The 17,557-nt window shown below is 46.9% G+C and overlaps 1 protein-coding gene across 2 annotated transcripts in view; it reads right to left on the reverse strand.

Annotated features, from left to right (window-relative positions):
• Positions 1–17,557, reverse strand: part of MYH10 (myosin heavy chain 10) — a 121,238-nt gene that overhangs the window by 27,554 nt on the left and 76,127 nt on the right. Inside the window, exons 14-19 of one of the 2 annotated variants that reach the window (XM_068976677.1) lie at positions 16,825–16,998; positions 13,880–14,053; positions 13,271–13,385; positions 9,175–9,237; positions 1,515–1,708; positions 1,303–1,424 (exon numbers count right to left, since the gene is read on the reverse strand). In XM_068976677.1, the coding sequence (XP_068832778.1) occupies positions 1,303–1,424; positions 1,515–1,708; positions 9,175–9,237; positions 13,271–13,385; positions 13,880–14,053; positions 16,825–16,998 (842 nt within the window). The remainder of the gene's footprint in view (positions 1–1,302; positions 1,425–1,514; positions 1,709–9,174; positions 9,238–13,270; positions 13,386–13,879; positions 14,054–16,824; positions 16,999–17,557) is intronic. The other variant, XM_068976678.1, reaches the window with a different exon arrangement.

The following is a 17,557-nucleotide window of genomic DNA, read 5'->3' on the forward strand; positions in this document are numbered from 1 at the left end:
AGGCCTCTGTTTAGAACATGAGGAAGTATTGGGGTGACTCAGAACAGTGCTGGGCTGGGAGCACACATGCTCACTGACCTGCACACTCAAGGCCCATGCATTTACTGTGTGTGGGTTACTCTCCAAAAAAATGTTAGTACAAAGACAGTGACTATATATATGTATGTTTTCAATATTTATTTGGCTGCACTGGGTCTTAGTTGTAGCTTGTGGATTCTTTCTTGCAGTATATGGGATCTAGTTCCCTGACCTGGGATTGAGCCCAAGTCCTCTGCACTGAGCATGGAGTCTTAGCCACTGGACCACCAGGGAAGTCCCAGTCTCACACAATGGCTGTATTAAAAGATGAATCCTGGCTACATGAACAGTTTTCTGGAAGCCAGTCACTATGTTTCCTTTTCTCCTATCAATGAAAAGTGAAACTCTACCAGCCCCTTTATCACACAGTGGGGCCATGATTAGGGTTTCCCTGAAAACCTGTAAGGACTGGAACAGATTTTCAACTGGTTTCTCTCTGGAACAGTGGGAGGAAAGGCCACTCTTTGACCTACAGTCCTGTTTATTTTATGGAACAACAAATGCTGTCATACTTGGAAACTTGATTTCCAGAAGAAAAAAGGCAAACGGACTATTTAACAAAATTACAGTAACAGACTCTTAAAGTAACTGCAGCCCATCGATATGTTTTCATCCATTTCTACTGCCCCTGATCTTCTCCCTCTTGTCTTTTTCTTAATTCTCCTTTTCTGATCTCTCCTATTCCTATTCTATCTTAGTAAAAGGACTGTAAGTATACACACATGGGCACACACAGCATGAAAAATACAAACCTACACACATACATACACATAAACAGATAAATTCATTGAAGACAGACAGAAACATCCCAAAACGCTTTCAGGAGTCACACCTGAGTAATTCTTATTTACCTTTTACATGTTTAAAACATTTCCTAAAAGGAACATACATTATTCATATATTAAAAAAAAATTACGTTTAAATCCTAGGTAGAACTGTCTGAATGAGTGAACTGTACGTTCTGAGCTCTCAGCGTTTCCTCACAACTGCCTCAGCACCCCGAGGACAGGAGCTGTCTGTGCTGCACCCACAAAAGTTACTGGCACCCTGCCCCTCTGCAAAGCAGGCAGTCGATGTTCCTGACCGCCGAGAAAGGTAATGATGACAACGACCCCCTTGCTTTGTGAAAAGAAAACAACAGACTCTCTGGAGAACAAGGAAAAGTCTTTCCTCATCATCACACTGTTGGATATTCAGGTAAGCACAGGTCAAGGTGAGCAATACCTCTGTCTGAATTCCTGGAAAACGATCCGGTTGGGGAACCCCTGGCGGCAGATGCGGATCCCTTCCAGGACGCCATTGCAGCGGAGCTGATCCAGCACCAGGTGTGGGTCCAGTTTCCCAGCCTAATCAAGCAGATGACAGTTTCAGAGCCTCCTCTCTCTGAGCTGGCCCAGATCCGTCTCCAGTGGCAGCACCTGCTCTGAAACACATACCCGCTTCTCGTGATTCGGGATGATGCAGCGCACGAAGTTCGGGTTGGTGTTCCGGAGCGTCGCCATCAGCTTGGTGAGCGATTCTTTGTAGAGCTGCCCGACGGTACGGAACATGCCCTTCTTGGTTTTATAGGCAGAGCCGAAGGCCGTCTCTGTCATCCCCGTGACCTGATCCAGACCCACGATCCGGTCCACTGGTGGAAATAAGAGAGACAAGGGGAAAGAAGTCAGACCTAACTCTTTAGCAAGGAAAGAAAAGACAGAGTGAAAGTGCGGCAGCACAAGCTTTGTGGGACAGATGATAGGAGATGCCATAGAGGTAAGGCAGTCAGCATATTTAGACACTGCACAAGCCGTGAACCAACAGCCACACACTTCCGGGGAGGATACGGTAGTGCTTCGTACCACATACCAGCAGGTGCCTTCCGCTGCGCTAGTGTCAGGAACTCACTGTCTCTGATAACATCTGCCTGTTACATATACAATTATTTGGTAAATGAAAGGTCATTAGCTGGCATTGCTAATACAAACTGGCACTGTAAATCTCAAAATAGGAAATGGCTTCTAAAAACTGTACATTAAAACTTATGACTGTACAAAGCAAATCCACTGAGTGAATATGCTCCAATTAAGGGGCCAGGGTCATTTCTTATTGGTCGTTTGATTGCCAATGAGAAAAGCCAACAAATGCAGGAAGGTCACAGCAAATCAGCTCAGATTTTCAGGGATGAGTAAGCTTCAGCTCTGTCTTCAAAGCACCAGGACATGCATGAAAGGGCCAGAATGCAACATCGGAAGGCTTTTCTGGAAAGAATCAGTGCCTGAGCTGAGTTCAACAAGGGCTAAACCACTCAGACACGATGCTCTTATGAAAGCAGCCGTCAGCGTACACTGTCCATGTAGACCCACTACTTCAAGGGACAGGCTCACACGCAAGAGCCCAGCAAGTGGACGAGCTGCCAGCCAAATGCTTGGTGCCTAATATGCTCTCAATTAAAAACATCTAATGAAAGAATAAAACACTCAACTGAAATAGTATTTTGAAAAAAAATCAAAATAACAGTTGCACTAGCCTCATCATCACTCTCTTTAGACCCTGTCGGGCCCGTTTCTTTCATGTGTTCTCCAGGGCAGAGAGCATGCAGGGACCTGGCACCACGTGAAGTGGGCCCAAGTCACGCAGGCCTGTGTGGAAGGCTCAGGAAGGGTGGGTGGTGCCTGAATATGCTGGGACGATGAACCTGTGTAACCTCCTGCTTCGTCTCCGCAGAGCCAAGCCTCTCTCTAGGGCGGGCCCCGCACGTGCCACTCACTCCTCATCCTTCCTCCTCTCTCTGGGCAGCCAACTGGCTTCCAGGCCTCCCTCCTTCCCAGCCTTACACAACTCCGGTCCAGGGCTTATCTCACTTGACCCTGGTCCATTTAAAACCCCTGCTGACCATCACAGCAGCATTCTAGAGTCTCCATACCTGGCTTCTTTGTGAACTGTGAACCCCACCATTTGCTGGCCCTCTACTCACCTCTCTAACTACTACACTCTCCTTGATGACCAACTGCTGCTTCTTTCTGTATCTCATGATGCTCACTAGGGGCCCAAATTCAGCTCACCTGAAATCCTTTTTAGACTAAGGCAGGACACAAGTGCACTTGACCTTCTGCCTTCCTCAAGCCTCAGTCTCCTCCTGGGCATCTCATTTATGCCTTGAACTCCTATACCTGACTACCCAGCACCAGTCACCAAATACCTATACTCTCATGTCTACCAGGTCACAAAGAGCCTCTCAACGTCTGTTTTTCCTCAGTATCACCTCCCTCTAACCTAGCACAATGTCTGGAACATAACCTGCTCAATACACACGTTAGCAAATAAATGCAGTACAAATTAAATGCTTTCAGAACTATAACTAGTGAGAAATGCATCAAAAGAAAAGAACAAGATGCTATAAAGGATGGGCAGTTAGAGATCTCCTTAGGAAATTACATTTAATGCCTGAAGAGTACGGATGAGCCGGTGGAGAGATCATTGCAGGCAGGTGGTGAGAAAAGCAGGTGTGAAGGACAGGAGCAGGACAAAGTGAAAGAAGCTGGTGCCAGTGAGGCATCAGGAGCGGGGAGGTGAGGACACGCCCACAGTAAGAGGGTGGACTGGGAAGGGGTCAGCAAGATGACAGGGACTCATGTCAAAGTCCAGGCTCTAAGAGACATGATGGTAGCCTGAACTTGTGAGATCATGGAAGAGATGGAAGAGGAAGAGGATTCCAGACGTACTTTGGTGGGAGAACTGACTTGCTCTTAGGATGAACTTGACATGGAGAATCAGGTAAAGGGCCAGGGCAAGAATTCCTGGGATCTGGGCTTGAGCAGGTGAGTGGCTGGTGGTACCACGGGAAAGATGATGAGAGAAAGGGGTTCTGTGGGAGAGGAGATGGACCCAAGCTCTACGTAAGTCTGGGTGCCCGTGAGACACCGAGGTGGAGATGTTGAGTGGACTGCAGAACATTGCCGTCTGCTGCTAGGCAAGCAGGTCCGAGGGAGAGAAGGCAGGTTTGGGAGGTGCTGACTTTCAGGTAGGGTTTAAACTTACAGGGCTGGAGGAGCCCTTTAAAGGGTGAATGAACAGAGACGGAGGTGCTGGGCAAGCCCCAAGGAGCTGGAGCAAGGAGGAGCTGGTGAAGGGGGAGGAGAAGGGGCTGGCAGAAGAGGGGAGCTGAGGTCAAAGTCCTGAACTGAAGCAGATGCTCCCCGTCTCTCCTCCTGGGCAGAAGTGGCCACTGGTGACTCCAGCCAGAAACCCAGAGTCAGCGTCAATGCCCCTCCCATGCCCAGCCTCTGATTTACTGGAACCTCAAGATAGACCACCAGAGTCTTTGCCCCGGTCTGTGTGACAGCACCCTTCCTGGCTCCTTCTTCCTGTTTCATCCTCCCACCCCTGCAGCCACACTGTGCTTTCCACTCATACCTTTAGTTCCAGTGTCATGATTAACAGATATTTCTAAAACTAAACAAGCTACTTGTTCCTAGACTTAAAATCCTATTTCTCCTGTAGCCTGTAGGATACGGTCCAAGTAGCCCCAATGGGAGAGTGCGAGGATGAAGAACTCCACCCAGACAAACTCCTGCCAGCCACAAGCTGTGTGATCTTGGGTCAAGTCACCCAGCTTCTCCAAGCCTCAGTTTGTTTCTCTGTGCAATGGAGCCAAGGAACTCTGCCCCTACGCAGGGGTTCCCAGCAAACTCATAATGGCTTTTAAGTCTCCATTCCTCTCCCGCCACCTCTTTTTAGGCTCCAGCATCCACCTGCCTCCAGACTAAACAGGCCACTCCCTCCTCTAACCTTCCAATCACAGACCCCATACTCTGGGACAAACCTTCCACTCTGTTTCATGGATATTTCCACTGGACTGAGCTTCTGGGGACGTCTCTCCAGCACTGAACACACAAGGGGTCTTGAGAGCTGATCCCCAGTGTCCCTGGGCCCCTCTGATCATCAGCTCAGACAGCTTTTTCTGCCCATCCCACCGCCCGAGGTTGGCCTGAGTAGGGTCCCTGGTGCACAGTAATTTTTTTAAACAAATATCCACTGAATGAACACAAAATGATTCCCAGGAACAAGTCATGCCCACAATAAGAGAAGAAGCACCACATGGACCCTGGGGATTCAGCTGCACTGGTCTGCAGGGACCCACGAGGCAGTTCCAAGGAAGGACTTTTTTTTTTTAATAATAATAATAAAAAAAAAGAACCTGATTTTCAAATTTAACTCTAGTAGGGGTAAGTCCAAGCTAAATACGCAACAGTTTTTAAAAATTAATGCTTTAGACTTTCAGGTTTTTTTTTAAATTGAAAAACTTAAACTTGGGGTTAGTTTCTACCACTGAGCAAAATTATCTTGTAGGTAAAACAGAAACACCATGGGAACTTCATTAAATAATCAGGGCCCCATTACTCATACAATTTAACTCAAAAAACCGAGACCAAGAAAAACCTCTATTTAAAAAAATATTTTCTTGTTGAAAATGGTTACAGCAGCAATCAGGAAAATGCAGACAAGATCCTAGCAGTTCCCCGAGAAGAGCAGCACTGCTTCTCCTAAGACCTAATATCACTACTAAGACCTCAAAGCATCTCCCAGCCCCAGCCCAGGGCTTCAGGGTAAAGAGTGGCTTTGTTTCTCCCCCTGCTCTTCTATCTGAGGGGCCAGGCAAGGCCGGTGAGGGTGCTGGTGGGCACTGCAATTCATTATTTGGTTGCCTGGTAGCCTGTAAAGAGTTTAAAGTATTTCACATCAACACTTAATGTATTAACAAACTCCACGTGGACAGTCAGAAATGAGATGAGCTCCACAGACCTGGGACCTGTAAGGGTATACACATAGTTTAAGAGAAAAAAAATGCAGCTGTAATCACCCATCTCATAAAACTGCCATCAATAGTTTTACATAAGGACTGGCATCGTGTGGGGCCAGAATGCTTAACTGGCTCCTCTTCTAGCAGACAGTCTCAGGAGACAGATGTTTGTGTTCTTTAAATCTGTGCATGGGACAAAATAGTGATCTAATAGCACTTGACACAGTTAAGCCAGTTCTTCAGAAATTCTCTCTAGTTAACAAAGCTGGAAATCAAAAAGGGGGGTAGAAACCATCTTAAGGTTAACTGTAACACCCAGCCTTGATGAGTAGGAACTCTATCTCACACTCCTACCCAAGAGAGGCCCTCGACGCTCATTCATACCGACTAAGACAGTTCTACTGTGAGGTACACAAAAGCATTACTAAGTCAAGATTCCGAGGGACTTGCCTGCTGATCCAGTGATTACAACTCCACAATTCCACTGCAGGGGGCACGGGCTCAATCCCTGGTTGCGGGAATAAGATCCCACATGCCATGCAGCACAGCCCCCAAAAAGGTTCTGAAACAAACATTTAAGTACCGTGTGCATTTCCAGAAACAATCCTAACACTGAACAGACTATCTCCAGTGTACCCCTATTATATAGTAGTAACAAATTTACAGTGGTTACCTAACTGGGTTGTAGAACCTTTGGGAAGTTTTAGAAGAATTCCAGGAAGCCTGGAGGTTGACAGGGAGCATGTGATTTAAGGAGAATGCAGCCTTGCTTCTCCCAAGCACCAGTGCTGAGCTGACCTTGAATCTGTCTCCTTTACTGTCCCGTCTGTACTTTCTGTCCCTGCAGAAGCCAGTCTGGGCACAGGGAGCCCCTCTCCTCACCACAGTGTCTCCTGCACGGCTGCTTCTGCTGATGGTCCTTACTACCCCGTAAAGGAGGTGGTAGGTGTCAACTAGCGTCAGGGCAGACTACACACAACTGTCCCCTGACAGAGTCAGGATCAAGACCAAAGCCATGGACAGCAGCCTCTGTCATCACAGGCCCTTTTTAGTTTAAAAACCCTGCCTACAACTCTGAGGGTTAGGAAACTGCTTAGCTAATTCACTGCATCCTCCATTACCAGTTTATCCCAGGAGTCTAGACTTTCAAATTATTTGGAAGAAAATACAGACCTTCAGTTTACAGCAGAAACTTGCACGACCTCCTTATTCTGCCTCCAGGAATTCTGTTCCATTCTCCCCTGTGCTTGTTTTTTGATGGTTTTGGAAACCTCTCTTTACCCATCTCTCATTTTTAACCTCAAAGGCCTGCATGTTCTTCCCGTGGAGTTTTCCTAATGTCCTGACTGTACTTCGAAGCACAGGGCCCACGTGAGCCACGTGTTCTCTCCTTCAGAGGTACCACCACCTCAGTGCATCAAAGGCTATCATGATTTCATGCCTAGGATCCCTCTCATCCATCGTCTCCTGAGAAATCACTGAAAATACTAATGCCTGTGTTTTCACTGAAAGCCTGTTACCCCTCCTTGGGCTTTGATTCCATAAGCAGATGTAGAGGAGAACATTTTTGCTGTAGAAATACTACACACAACTTCAAGACCACATGGAGCCATGGTGGATGGAAGGCTCATCAGGAGGAGAGCCTGAGACCCTGGTACTCAGGTCAGCGGAGTGACTCGACCAGGGGCCACCTCCCAAGAGAGACGGATCAGGCATATTTCCAGTTACGAGGCCAGCAGCAGGGGAGGGGTGAACTGGCCCCCTGTGGGGATGCTGACATCCAGGGTAGCCACGGACCTGACCCTGCAGGGACGGAAAGCACCTGGTCCGCAGACCCCAAAGACCGCAGCCCCTCAGGAAAGAGCCTCTGTGCTGTCGGAGAGGGAAAGGCCGTGGCGGGAGGCTGGGCGAGGCTGTTGCACCCACTCGCCCACCCAGTCCCTCCCTCTGTGACTTCATGGTGTGCCCTCTTGGTGCCAGGAGCCGGGGAGTGACAGTGGGCAACAAGGGCCCACAGGCTGGAAGTCTCTTAAACAACTAGAAACCCAAGAGATAGAGGAATGAATTTAAAGAGGGCACTCTGCTTTGGGAGCAAGTCCAAAAGTTCTACCGCTGACCTTTTATCACAGCACAAGTCCCAGGCAGACCACAAACATCAAACCGCCTCCTGACTCCCTCTTCACTTCCTCAGCTCCGCTCCTCCCACCCCCACCCTCACAGGCCAAAGATGACCAACTGTGCAGGTGTCTCCTGTGGAACAGTCATCCCAGCTCACAGAGCAATCTTTGGCATCATCTATCCCTCCCTCCCACACCCTCACTTGCAACCTATTTTTACACAGTAGGTGATCTAGAACTGACAGCAGGAATCTTGGGTAAAAATGGGCATGTTTGTTTGAACATATTTTTAAAAAACCTTTTGAGATGGATTTGGATCTCAGCATTATGTTCCAAAATCATGAAGGAAATTTTATAATATGAATTTGACTTTATCTTTGAATTTTCACTTGACAGTTTCACTAAACAAGTAGAAGGTTACATGATCTTCGTTTATATTAGCCTTTGCCATGTTTATTCTTTCTCTTTATTCATTTATTTTTAAAGTACAGTTGATCTATATACAGGTTGGGCTGTATTTTAAACAGGGCTATGGACTCAAACCTTTAGGCCCAAATGTCTAAAGCTCAATTTCAGGTTCAAGGTACAGGTTCTAACACTCCACTCTTTGTCTCAATGTGCATAAATCAAGCCTTGTATTGACAGGTCAGTTCAAAAGAAAAAGCCAAGTAGCCAGATATGCACATCAATTCCAAGTAAAAGGCATAATGATGAGTCCAACAGACATGAGATAATTATGCAATTAATTGTTCACAAAATGTTAATGACTTGAAAAAGAAAAAAAAAACTCCTCCTTGGAGTTCCTTAGAGTTGAAAATCTAAAGGTAACTCAAAGACAAGGGACATATTATTTGGCACATCAAGTCCTAACAATTCCCTTAGAGGACTGGGTATCAGATGGCACTACTGGAAAAGGTGGGCACAGACCTTTTGCTATGCGGTGCTTTGGGCTACGCATAAAATAAGAAGCAATGTGTAGGCAGTAGCGATTGAATTGTTTATGAGCTCAAACAGTTGCCTTTAAGGATAATAAAACTGAGCATGAAATGAAGGTTCATGCAGGTCTATGAGCAAAACAAAAACAGAAACCCAGAAACCAACCCCCGCCCTCCCAGCCCCCCTGCCAGCCCCCCACAAGTGCTTCCTCTGGGCTGAAACCCTTTGTGTCTGGAAGACCTACAGGCTTTATCCATTCACCTGGTGGCTCATGAAGACCAGAAACACTGTCATAGAAAGAAGCTCTCTGAATATTCTGAATCTCTAAAGCAGAGAAACAGCAAAAACAGGAGGACAGAAGGGCAGATACACAAACACTTCAGTTAGTGTGAGAGACATTTGACATCACAAGTCAACTTTGCAATCGGGCTACAGAAGTAGCTCGTCCAGGGAAGACCCCATGCAAACATTACTGTTTCAGAATTTGCACATCTGGACAAAGTTCTTTACAAAATAAATGAATATAGCTGAGCCACTCCCAGCTCCAGGTGTCAGCATTATATAACGTATCAAAGGCAAATGGTTACCCCCATGTAAATGCAGGATGAAATTTAAGAGCAACAAGATACCATGTGCATTCTTTTATAATATTATCTTGCAAATTATTAACAAATTAGGACAAAACTATAGTAAGTTACATTACTCTGAAAAAGGTGGCATTTACTATTAAAAATACACTCTGTAATTTTATTTCCAATTCAGATTTTGGAAATATAATTTACTTCAAATACAAATAGTAACTACTATTATGGAAAACAAAATTCCATTGTACAAAATGTTAAAGTAACAGTCAAATAATAACTAAGACGATACTTATTGATCATACCGTTACTCATGAAAATATCTCAGGAGGCACATTTACAGGAAAATGTAATTTTTAGGTCTTTTCCCCCTTTATGTTAGCCCCTAGAAGTAGTAAGAAATCATGTGCAGCTGCTAAGAGATCCCATGACATCTTTTAGCAAAAAGTTGGGCACTATGAGTCTCTAGGGCAGGGCTGCCACCAATAAATCTGAATTCTCCTCGTCTGGCCTGGAGAAAATTCTGACACAAAGTCTATTTTAACACGAGTGTTTTATACTCAAGGTATTGCATCTTTGCAGGCAAATTACAGTCACACATCATATCCTCAAACATTCAGTCAACTTGTCATTTTCTGCTTTTGTACTAACATGGCTATAAAAATATGCAACTATTTTTATGTTTTTTCCAGGACCATTTTCTTTCCAGCTCTTCTTCTCCCAAGACATCCCTACAGCTAGAGTGAACAAGATGAATTCTCCACCCTACACCCCTTTTCAAACTCCTGGGCCTGCCACTGAGCTCACACATGAAACACGCAGTCCTCGCAATCGGGGAAGCCTGGCATCTGGCTCTGCTTGCCCCGCCCCCGCCCCACCCAATGGTGGGTCACCTCCAAGAACCCGTCACTCGGATTACACCAAGTGCCTGCACCTGAGCTGGCGGATGGCAAGACCTCCCACTAAGAGCAGTAACCATGCAGGATGACTCTGGAGTGGACACTGGCACAGCCAGGCCACCCTCGGGGTAGGAGTCCACTTGGCCTGTTCAGACCACAGTGGTGACATGTGCTCCCAAGCTGCCTGTGGAGAAAGTTAGGCCCTGGGAGAATAGTGCAAACAGCTGAGGACAGCTGGACAGGGCTCGGGCCAGGCCAGGAGGGCCCTGCAGACCTCACGCCTTCCTCTCAGAGATCCTGTCATCAAGTGAATAACGCTCTACAGCTCATTCGGGAAAGCATAAACAGGCACGTAAAGGCTCTCCAGACAGGGTCCTCCCTGTACCTGTGACATGGACACGTGCCATATCTTCACGGCAACTGCAGCCTCCTCTCCCACCTCCCCCACCAGATCTCTCATTCCTGAGACTGCTGACCTGGTGTGGACAAAGGCCCTTCCGTATCTGGACGGGGAGGGTGGGGCTGAGGAGGAGCTGGGAAGGCGGAAGCCAAGGCAGAGCCCTCCGTCCCGCTCCTGCTTCTGAGTGTGTCCTGGGAAAGCCCTGGGCAGGCGCAGAACAAGTCTTTCAAGGTTCTGGGATTCTCCTGACTGCAGATGGTCCTGGAACTTAGCGTGAGACTGGACAAGTGAACAGGTCACAGCAGGTTCCCACCAAACTGCTTTTGGTCAAACCCAGGACCTCCTGCCGTGATTCCTCAACACCTGCTTCTCTTCTCATTCAAAATGAAAAGAGAAAACCCATTTTTGAGACTTTAATGGTAGACCTAGTTTGCTCTGTTCCTTTTCTCCTAGGCTTTTCTTCCATGCCCACTGCTTTTATCCTCAGTCACCTTACTCTGAAGTCCCTGCTTCTGGGGTCTTTTACCCCAATCCATCCAACAAGCCAGTGCCCTCTTTGCTTCTTCAAGTTCACACTGTGTTCCTACTCTGACCTACAAGCCTACCGATGCCATTCAGTTCATGAGGGCAAATCCATCGTACTGGCCAGAGGGTTTCTCTGTGGTCCAGCCTCCTCTGTCACCATTCTCATCTCCTGCAAAATTCGCTCCGCCTTCTGGTCCCAGCCCTGCCCTAAAACCTCAATGGGATTCTTACCCTGAGCTGGGATTTTCCACTTCCTCACTGTGATCATTCCTTCCACTGGCTCAACACCCCCTTTGCCCACACAAACCTCACTTCTAAAACCACCACCCACCCCGATATGAGTTCAGGTAAACTGTCACCCTCTGTGGTTAAGGCCCGATCAGGATGTAAATGCTCACTAGTGATGCTGGGAGACTGCCCGGCCTTTAGCACGTGCTCAGGAGACACTGGCTTTGTTTTTTCAACAGATTATTATTTTTCAAGGACAAGAAAGACTGCCTCCTCCTTCATGACATCTGACCTTAGCACCCCAGGAACAAGGCAGCCCCCCTCTATTCTGCATGTGACAATCATCTCAGGGGTCACCAACACTCAGCAGTCATCCACACGTCTTACCTCCTTTGCTCTGAGACCTGAGTGAAGCTGGGAGCAGGGGTGGGTGTGGGGGCCCCACACTGCCCAGGGCAGCACAACAATCCATTCCTGACTGAACACTACATTCCTGCCGAGCAGCGCCAGTCACTCTTGCCTCCTCTTCTTGGGATGTTTCCCACTGACCTGTGTGGTCTTCCTGGCCCTGTGGACCCAGTGGCCCCCAGATCTCAGGGTCCCCTTTTCCACTCTAGACTCACAGCTCAGACCCACTCTCATACTTCCCAGACCACAGGGCTGAGAGTCCCTATGCTGCATGGGCACTGTGGACGCCACCTTGGGGTCCTGTCCTCTCCTCAGGCCTCAAAAGGCTGCCGTGGCGAACCAAGTTACTGCCAGGGATAGCGAGCAGCAGCGGCCAGGTGCAGATGTCCACCCAGCGGGACAGTGACGAGAAGCCTGTTTTCACCTGCTGGAAACCGCACCTTTCCCTAGTCCCTGGCTGTGCAGTCTCACGGCCACTGTCTCTCTCCAGGACACGTGCTGGAGCACATGCGCTGTGCCCACCCCCGCACTTGCTGGAGCTTACCTAAGTGGCCAGACTAGACCGTCTTTGACATGGTCATCGTCCCCAGCTCACTGTCTCTGCGGTCATTCTTTTCTTTCTCTTTGCCCTGATGGCCCTAAGCCCTCTGATCTGCCTTCTGGGTTTCTTTCTCGCTACCTGTGCGGAGACACCTAGGTGACGAGGTCTCGAGATGCTACGGAAAAAGCAGAAGTGAGCTGACAGGCCTGGGGTCAGGGTCACAGCCTAGGCAGAGACAGACTCGAAGCTAAGGTCCTCATGACCTGAGGCCAAGTGAAGTGGGGGGAACAACCAGGATGAAACATGTAGACAGCTAGGCTCAGAAAACACTGGTCCTACTACAAACATGGACACAGGTGCTTTGCTCCTCTGGTCTACGATAAAGCCACTGAAACCGCCACCTGAGGACTGGTGGCGATAAAGACAACTGACCTAAATGCAGATGGTCTGAGAATGCAGAGGCTTCCAGGGTTCTGCATCCCAACACCCCTGGGTTACGACTGTGTGGGGACCAGGGTGGCCTGGGGCAAATGTGCAGGTCTTATGGCTGTGCTACTAGAATGTTCCCACAGCAGCTGACCAAGAAGGCAGATGTCTTGTTACTCAAGTTTTCTAAAGTGGGTAAAATCCGACACAACGGCAGCCCTGCTCTAGGGAAATTAAAGAGGTTTAAAGTAAGAAAATATACACACATCTCTGTGTAAAGAACCATACTTAAGCCTTAACTGTAGAAGACTCCAGTCAAGCTCGATGACAAACACGAGCACATTCTTACCATCCTTCCAGAGCTCTGCCACGAATCTGTCAGAGGACTGGTGCAGGAGGGTGGCCACATTATCATTCAGGGGGTCCATGTTCTTCATCAGCCACTCGTCTGCCTTGTAGTCCACCTGCCGGCCCAGAGCCAAAGGCGGCGAGAGGGGCAAAAATAAAAGCAAGAGAAACATATTTAGCCTCAACCCCAAATGTTCACAGAGCCTCTGCCAGGCAGAAGATGGCAACTTCAGGCTGAACCCAATGTGCCTGGAGCACTGCCCTTTTCCCTCCCCAGAAAACCAATCAAAAGGAAGTCACATATCCTGCAGCCTTCACCCCTAAAAAGCTTCCTCCCAAAGCACTGGGGAGTCTGGGGATTTTAAGCATGAGCTGCCCATTCTCACTGCTTGGCCATGCAATAATTACCTCTCTCCCCCCTTCACTTCCACCTCTCCCTCTCCAAAATTCATAGAACAGTCCAAACAATGGTGGTCTCAAAGGCCATGCATTTGTAGTAGGTACTGTATTTGAGGGTTTATAAATGTATACCGGCACATTTGTTACAACCCTCATCAAAAGTAGCAAAATTTCAAGCATGGTACTTTTAATGGAATTCTTTCACTCTTACCTTCCCTGCATAATGGATAATGCAAAAATCAGCTTTGTCTTTCAATTGACGTGGTTTCTGAAACTTGGAGTGGGACCCTTGCTCTTGAACGAGCTTTTCAACAAAGGTCTTATCTGTGGCTTTAGGGAACCAGCACTCTTCATCCAGAAGGGCCAGCACGCCAGGAGGGTTAGCCTGATAACAGAGGCAAGAAGAATTGACATATTCTGCACATCATTGTACGTGTAAGGATGTTTTCCACTGGGTTTGCCAGTTTAACTTCCAAAACAATTAGAGCTTCATGAATATCTATGGAAAGCAAACTTCTAGGATAACAGGTATTGCCAAACTATAACTGTAACGCAAATGCTGAGATCTCAAAGGCTAAGTACTGGTAAGAAAACAGATGAATACTATATTTCATAAACTTATTAAAAAAAATTCCAAGTAGATAACTCCGGAAAAGTAGCAAATAAGAGACACCAGAAAGCAAACGGAAGGTGTAGAGAAAACAATCTTTATATTCAATAAACCCTCCACAACCTGGAATGCTTCAGACATTTTATATCCTATCCAGGTCAATTTAAGATTTCTGTTTAAGTGATGATTAAATGAGCATTTCACACTTTGTGAAATATTTAAAGCTACAGTTAAGTCGAATATATGGAAGATGATGATATAATTTATCAATTACTTTTTAGGTTTGTGTTGAGAGCCTGTGTTATTTCACTCAACTCACTCACTGAAAAAAGCCTGAGAGACACAAAGATGGAAAGCAGACGAGTGCCTGGGGTGCTGAGGAAGGGGAACGGGAATGACTGCCAAAGTACAAAGTTTCTTTCTGGGATGATGAAAATGTTGTGGGATTAGACAGTGGTAATGGTTGTACAACTCTATGCTGAAGCTCATTGAATTTTGTACTTCAGAAAAAATTTTAGGGTAGTGAACTCTGTCTCTAATAAAAAAGTGTCCGGAGTGTGCTATTCTGGAAAGTCAAAAACCAATGGAAGGAATTCCTTTTTTGGGAAGAAAGTGGGCGTATACCTGAAAGCTAAACTAAATATTACAATAGTGCTGGCCTACGCTATAGAGGTTCGGGGTCATGCTTTACTGCCATACTGCAAATATGCCAAGTTTCTGATCCAAGACTGAACAGACCAATTCTAGGGAAGGATATCAACCCTGGGATTTCTTTGGAAGGAATGATGCTAGAGCTGAAACTCCAGTACTTTGGCCACCTCATGTGAAGAGTTGACTCATTGGAAAAGACTCTGATGCTGGGAGGGATTGGGGGCAGGAGGAAAAGGGGATGACAGAGGATGAGATGGCTGGATGGCATCACTGACTCAATGGACACGAGTGTGAGTGAACTCCGGGAGTTGGTGATGGACAGTGAGGCCTGGCGTGCTGTGATTCATGGGGTCACAAAGAGTCGGAACTGAGCGACTGAACTGACTGAACTAAACTGAACAATGAAATCAGCATTTGGGATAAATCCCTACCAGTTTTCCTCAACTCACAGGCCCTTTGTATTTATTACAGAAGAGCTGGCTCTGTACAAATAATGATTAAAATGTAACTGGAAGGATGTCTTTAGTGGTCCAGTGGTTATATATACTCCTTGTAATGTAGAGGACATGGGTTTGATCCCTGGTCAGGGAACTAAGATCTCACATGCTGTGGAGCATCTAAGCCACAACCACTGAAGCCTGTGTGTTACAACTAGAGAATCTGTGCGCCATAAGGAAAGATCTGGCATGACCCAACAAAGATCCCGTGTGCGGCAACTAAAGACCTGACGCAGCCAAATGAATAAACATTAAAAAAAAAAAAAGTAACCATGACTGAAATGTCATAACGTGGTCAGAGAAAGGCTGAGGTTAACAGAACAGGAGCAGGTAGAAGCAGCTGAAAGCCCAGGACGAAGACCCTCACTCCCTGGCTGTCTAGTTCCTGGCTCCTCTATCTAGAAGAATTTGCAGGGTTCGGACATGCTGAAAGAACACTATAATCAAAGGCAAGCAGGTTTAGCAGTGATCCTACAGAAGAGATGGGCCAGAGAGGCATTTAACCCGATTTTACCCACTCACAACAACCTTGAGAAATGAAGTTCTGGACTAAGGTAAGTGAAACACACATCTTTCTGCCATAATTTTTACGTTTTTAATCTTTCAGTGAAAATATTTCTAAATTCTGAAAGAGGAGCCCAAATATAATCTTTTCTAAAGGACTCCATGACAGCATGACTCAGAAGATCCACAATTTTGTCTCCTTTTTATTTTTCCGATTTCATCCTTTAGTGTCAAGATCTCTGTTATCACTTTTCCTTTTAATTGAGGATTTCTAAAGAGTTGTTTGGGAGACAATGTTTTGTCTCCTGCTCAGAGTTTCAGAAGCAGCTGGCCAGAGGCTGGATTATGAGAGATCAGTACAGATGACAGTCTGGCAGGTGCCCCCCGCCGAGTCCTTTTTTGATATTTTCTTTCGGAAAATACTGCCCTCACTCTACATTTTGAAAGGCTCCTCAAAGGAATAATAATCCCATATCATTCTACATGCTACTGTTAAATGTTTTACGATTATAAACTCTTACTAACATTGTAAAAAAGCACCTTTGTACTTATGAGGATAAGCTTCAGTGATCCCCCGAAATGGATCTGCATGACCCACCAAATTCATGGCTAGACATGGAACCCCTTTATCGTCTTGGACGTGTGCCTGGCTGAGCCCCACACCCATGAGAGGACAGGACACAACTGAGAGAAAAGACAGCTCGAGAAGGGTCTTACTTGCAGGCTCTTCACTTTTTAAATGGGTATTTCATCAAAGCATCCTAGTAAATTTAGATCAGAAAATTATCTTCACGCTGATGAGACAGGAACATTTCCGTCTCAGTTTATGGGAAGAAAAGCTCAAGGCACCGCCTGAGCCCGGGCGGAGAGCCGGCCAGCAGGAGAGGGTCTTACGGGTCTCTCGATGAGGTCAATGCAGGGCTGCAGGTCGAGGCCAAAGTCGATGAAGTTCCACTCGATGCCCTCACGCTGGTACTCCTCCTGCTCCAGGATGAACATGGTGTGGTTGAAGAGCTGCTGCAGCTTCTCATTGGTGTAGTTGATGCACAGTTGCTCGAATGAGTTCAGCTGCGGAAGTGGGGAGGGGGAGAAGAGAGGACCAGTCAGCTTGTTCTCAGAATGTTCTCGAGGAGTTATTAACCAGGTCTCAACTATCCTAGACTGATGAGGATCTCTCTTAATCTATGCACAAGCCCCGCCCCTCACACCCCCACATCATGTTACTGAGAAGCTAAAATGAGAACATGATAAACTCAGTCTGCTATTGTAACTCAGTTCAGTTCAGTCACCCAGTCGTGTCCGACTCTGCGACCCCATGGACTGCAGCACACCAGGCTTCCCTGTCCATCACCAACTCCCGGAGTTTACTCAAACTCATGTCCATAGAGTCGGTGATGCCATCCAGCCATCTCATCCTCTGTCATCCCCTTCTCCTCCTGCCTTCAATCTTTCCCAGTATCAGGGTCTTTTCAAATGAGTCAGTTCTTTGCATCAGGTGGCCAAAGTATTGGGAGTTTCAGCTTTAGCATCAGTCCTTCCAATGAATATTCAGGACTGATCTCCTTTAGGATGGACTGGTTGGATCTCCTTGCAGTCCAAGGGACTCTCAAGAGTCTTCTCTAACACC

Source organism: Capricornis sumatraensis, chromosome 8 (assembly GCF_032405125.1).
Source record: "Capricornis sumatraensis isolate serow.1 chromosome 8, serow.2, whole genome shotgun sequence".
NCBI lineage: Eukaryota > Metazoa > Chordata > Mammalia > Artiodactyla > Bovidae > Capricornis > Capricornis sumatraensis.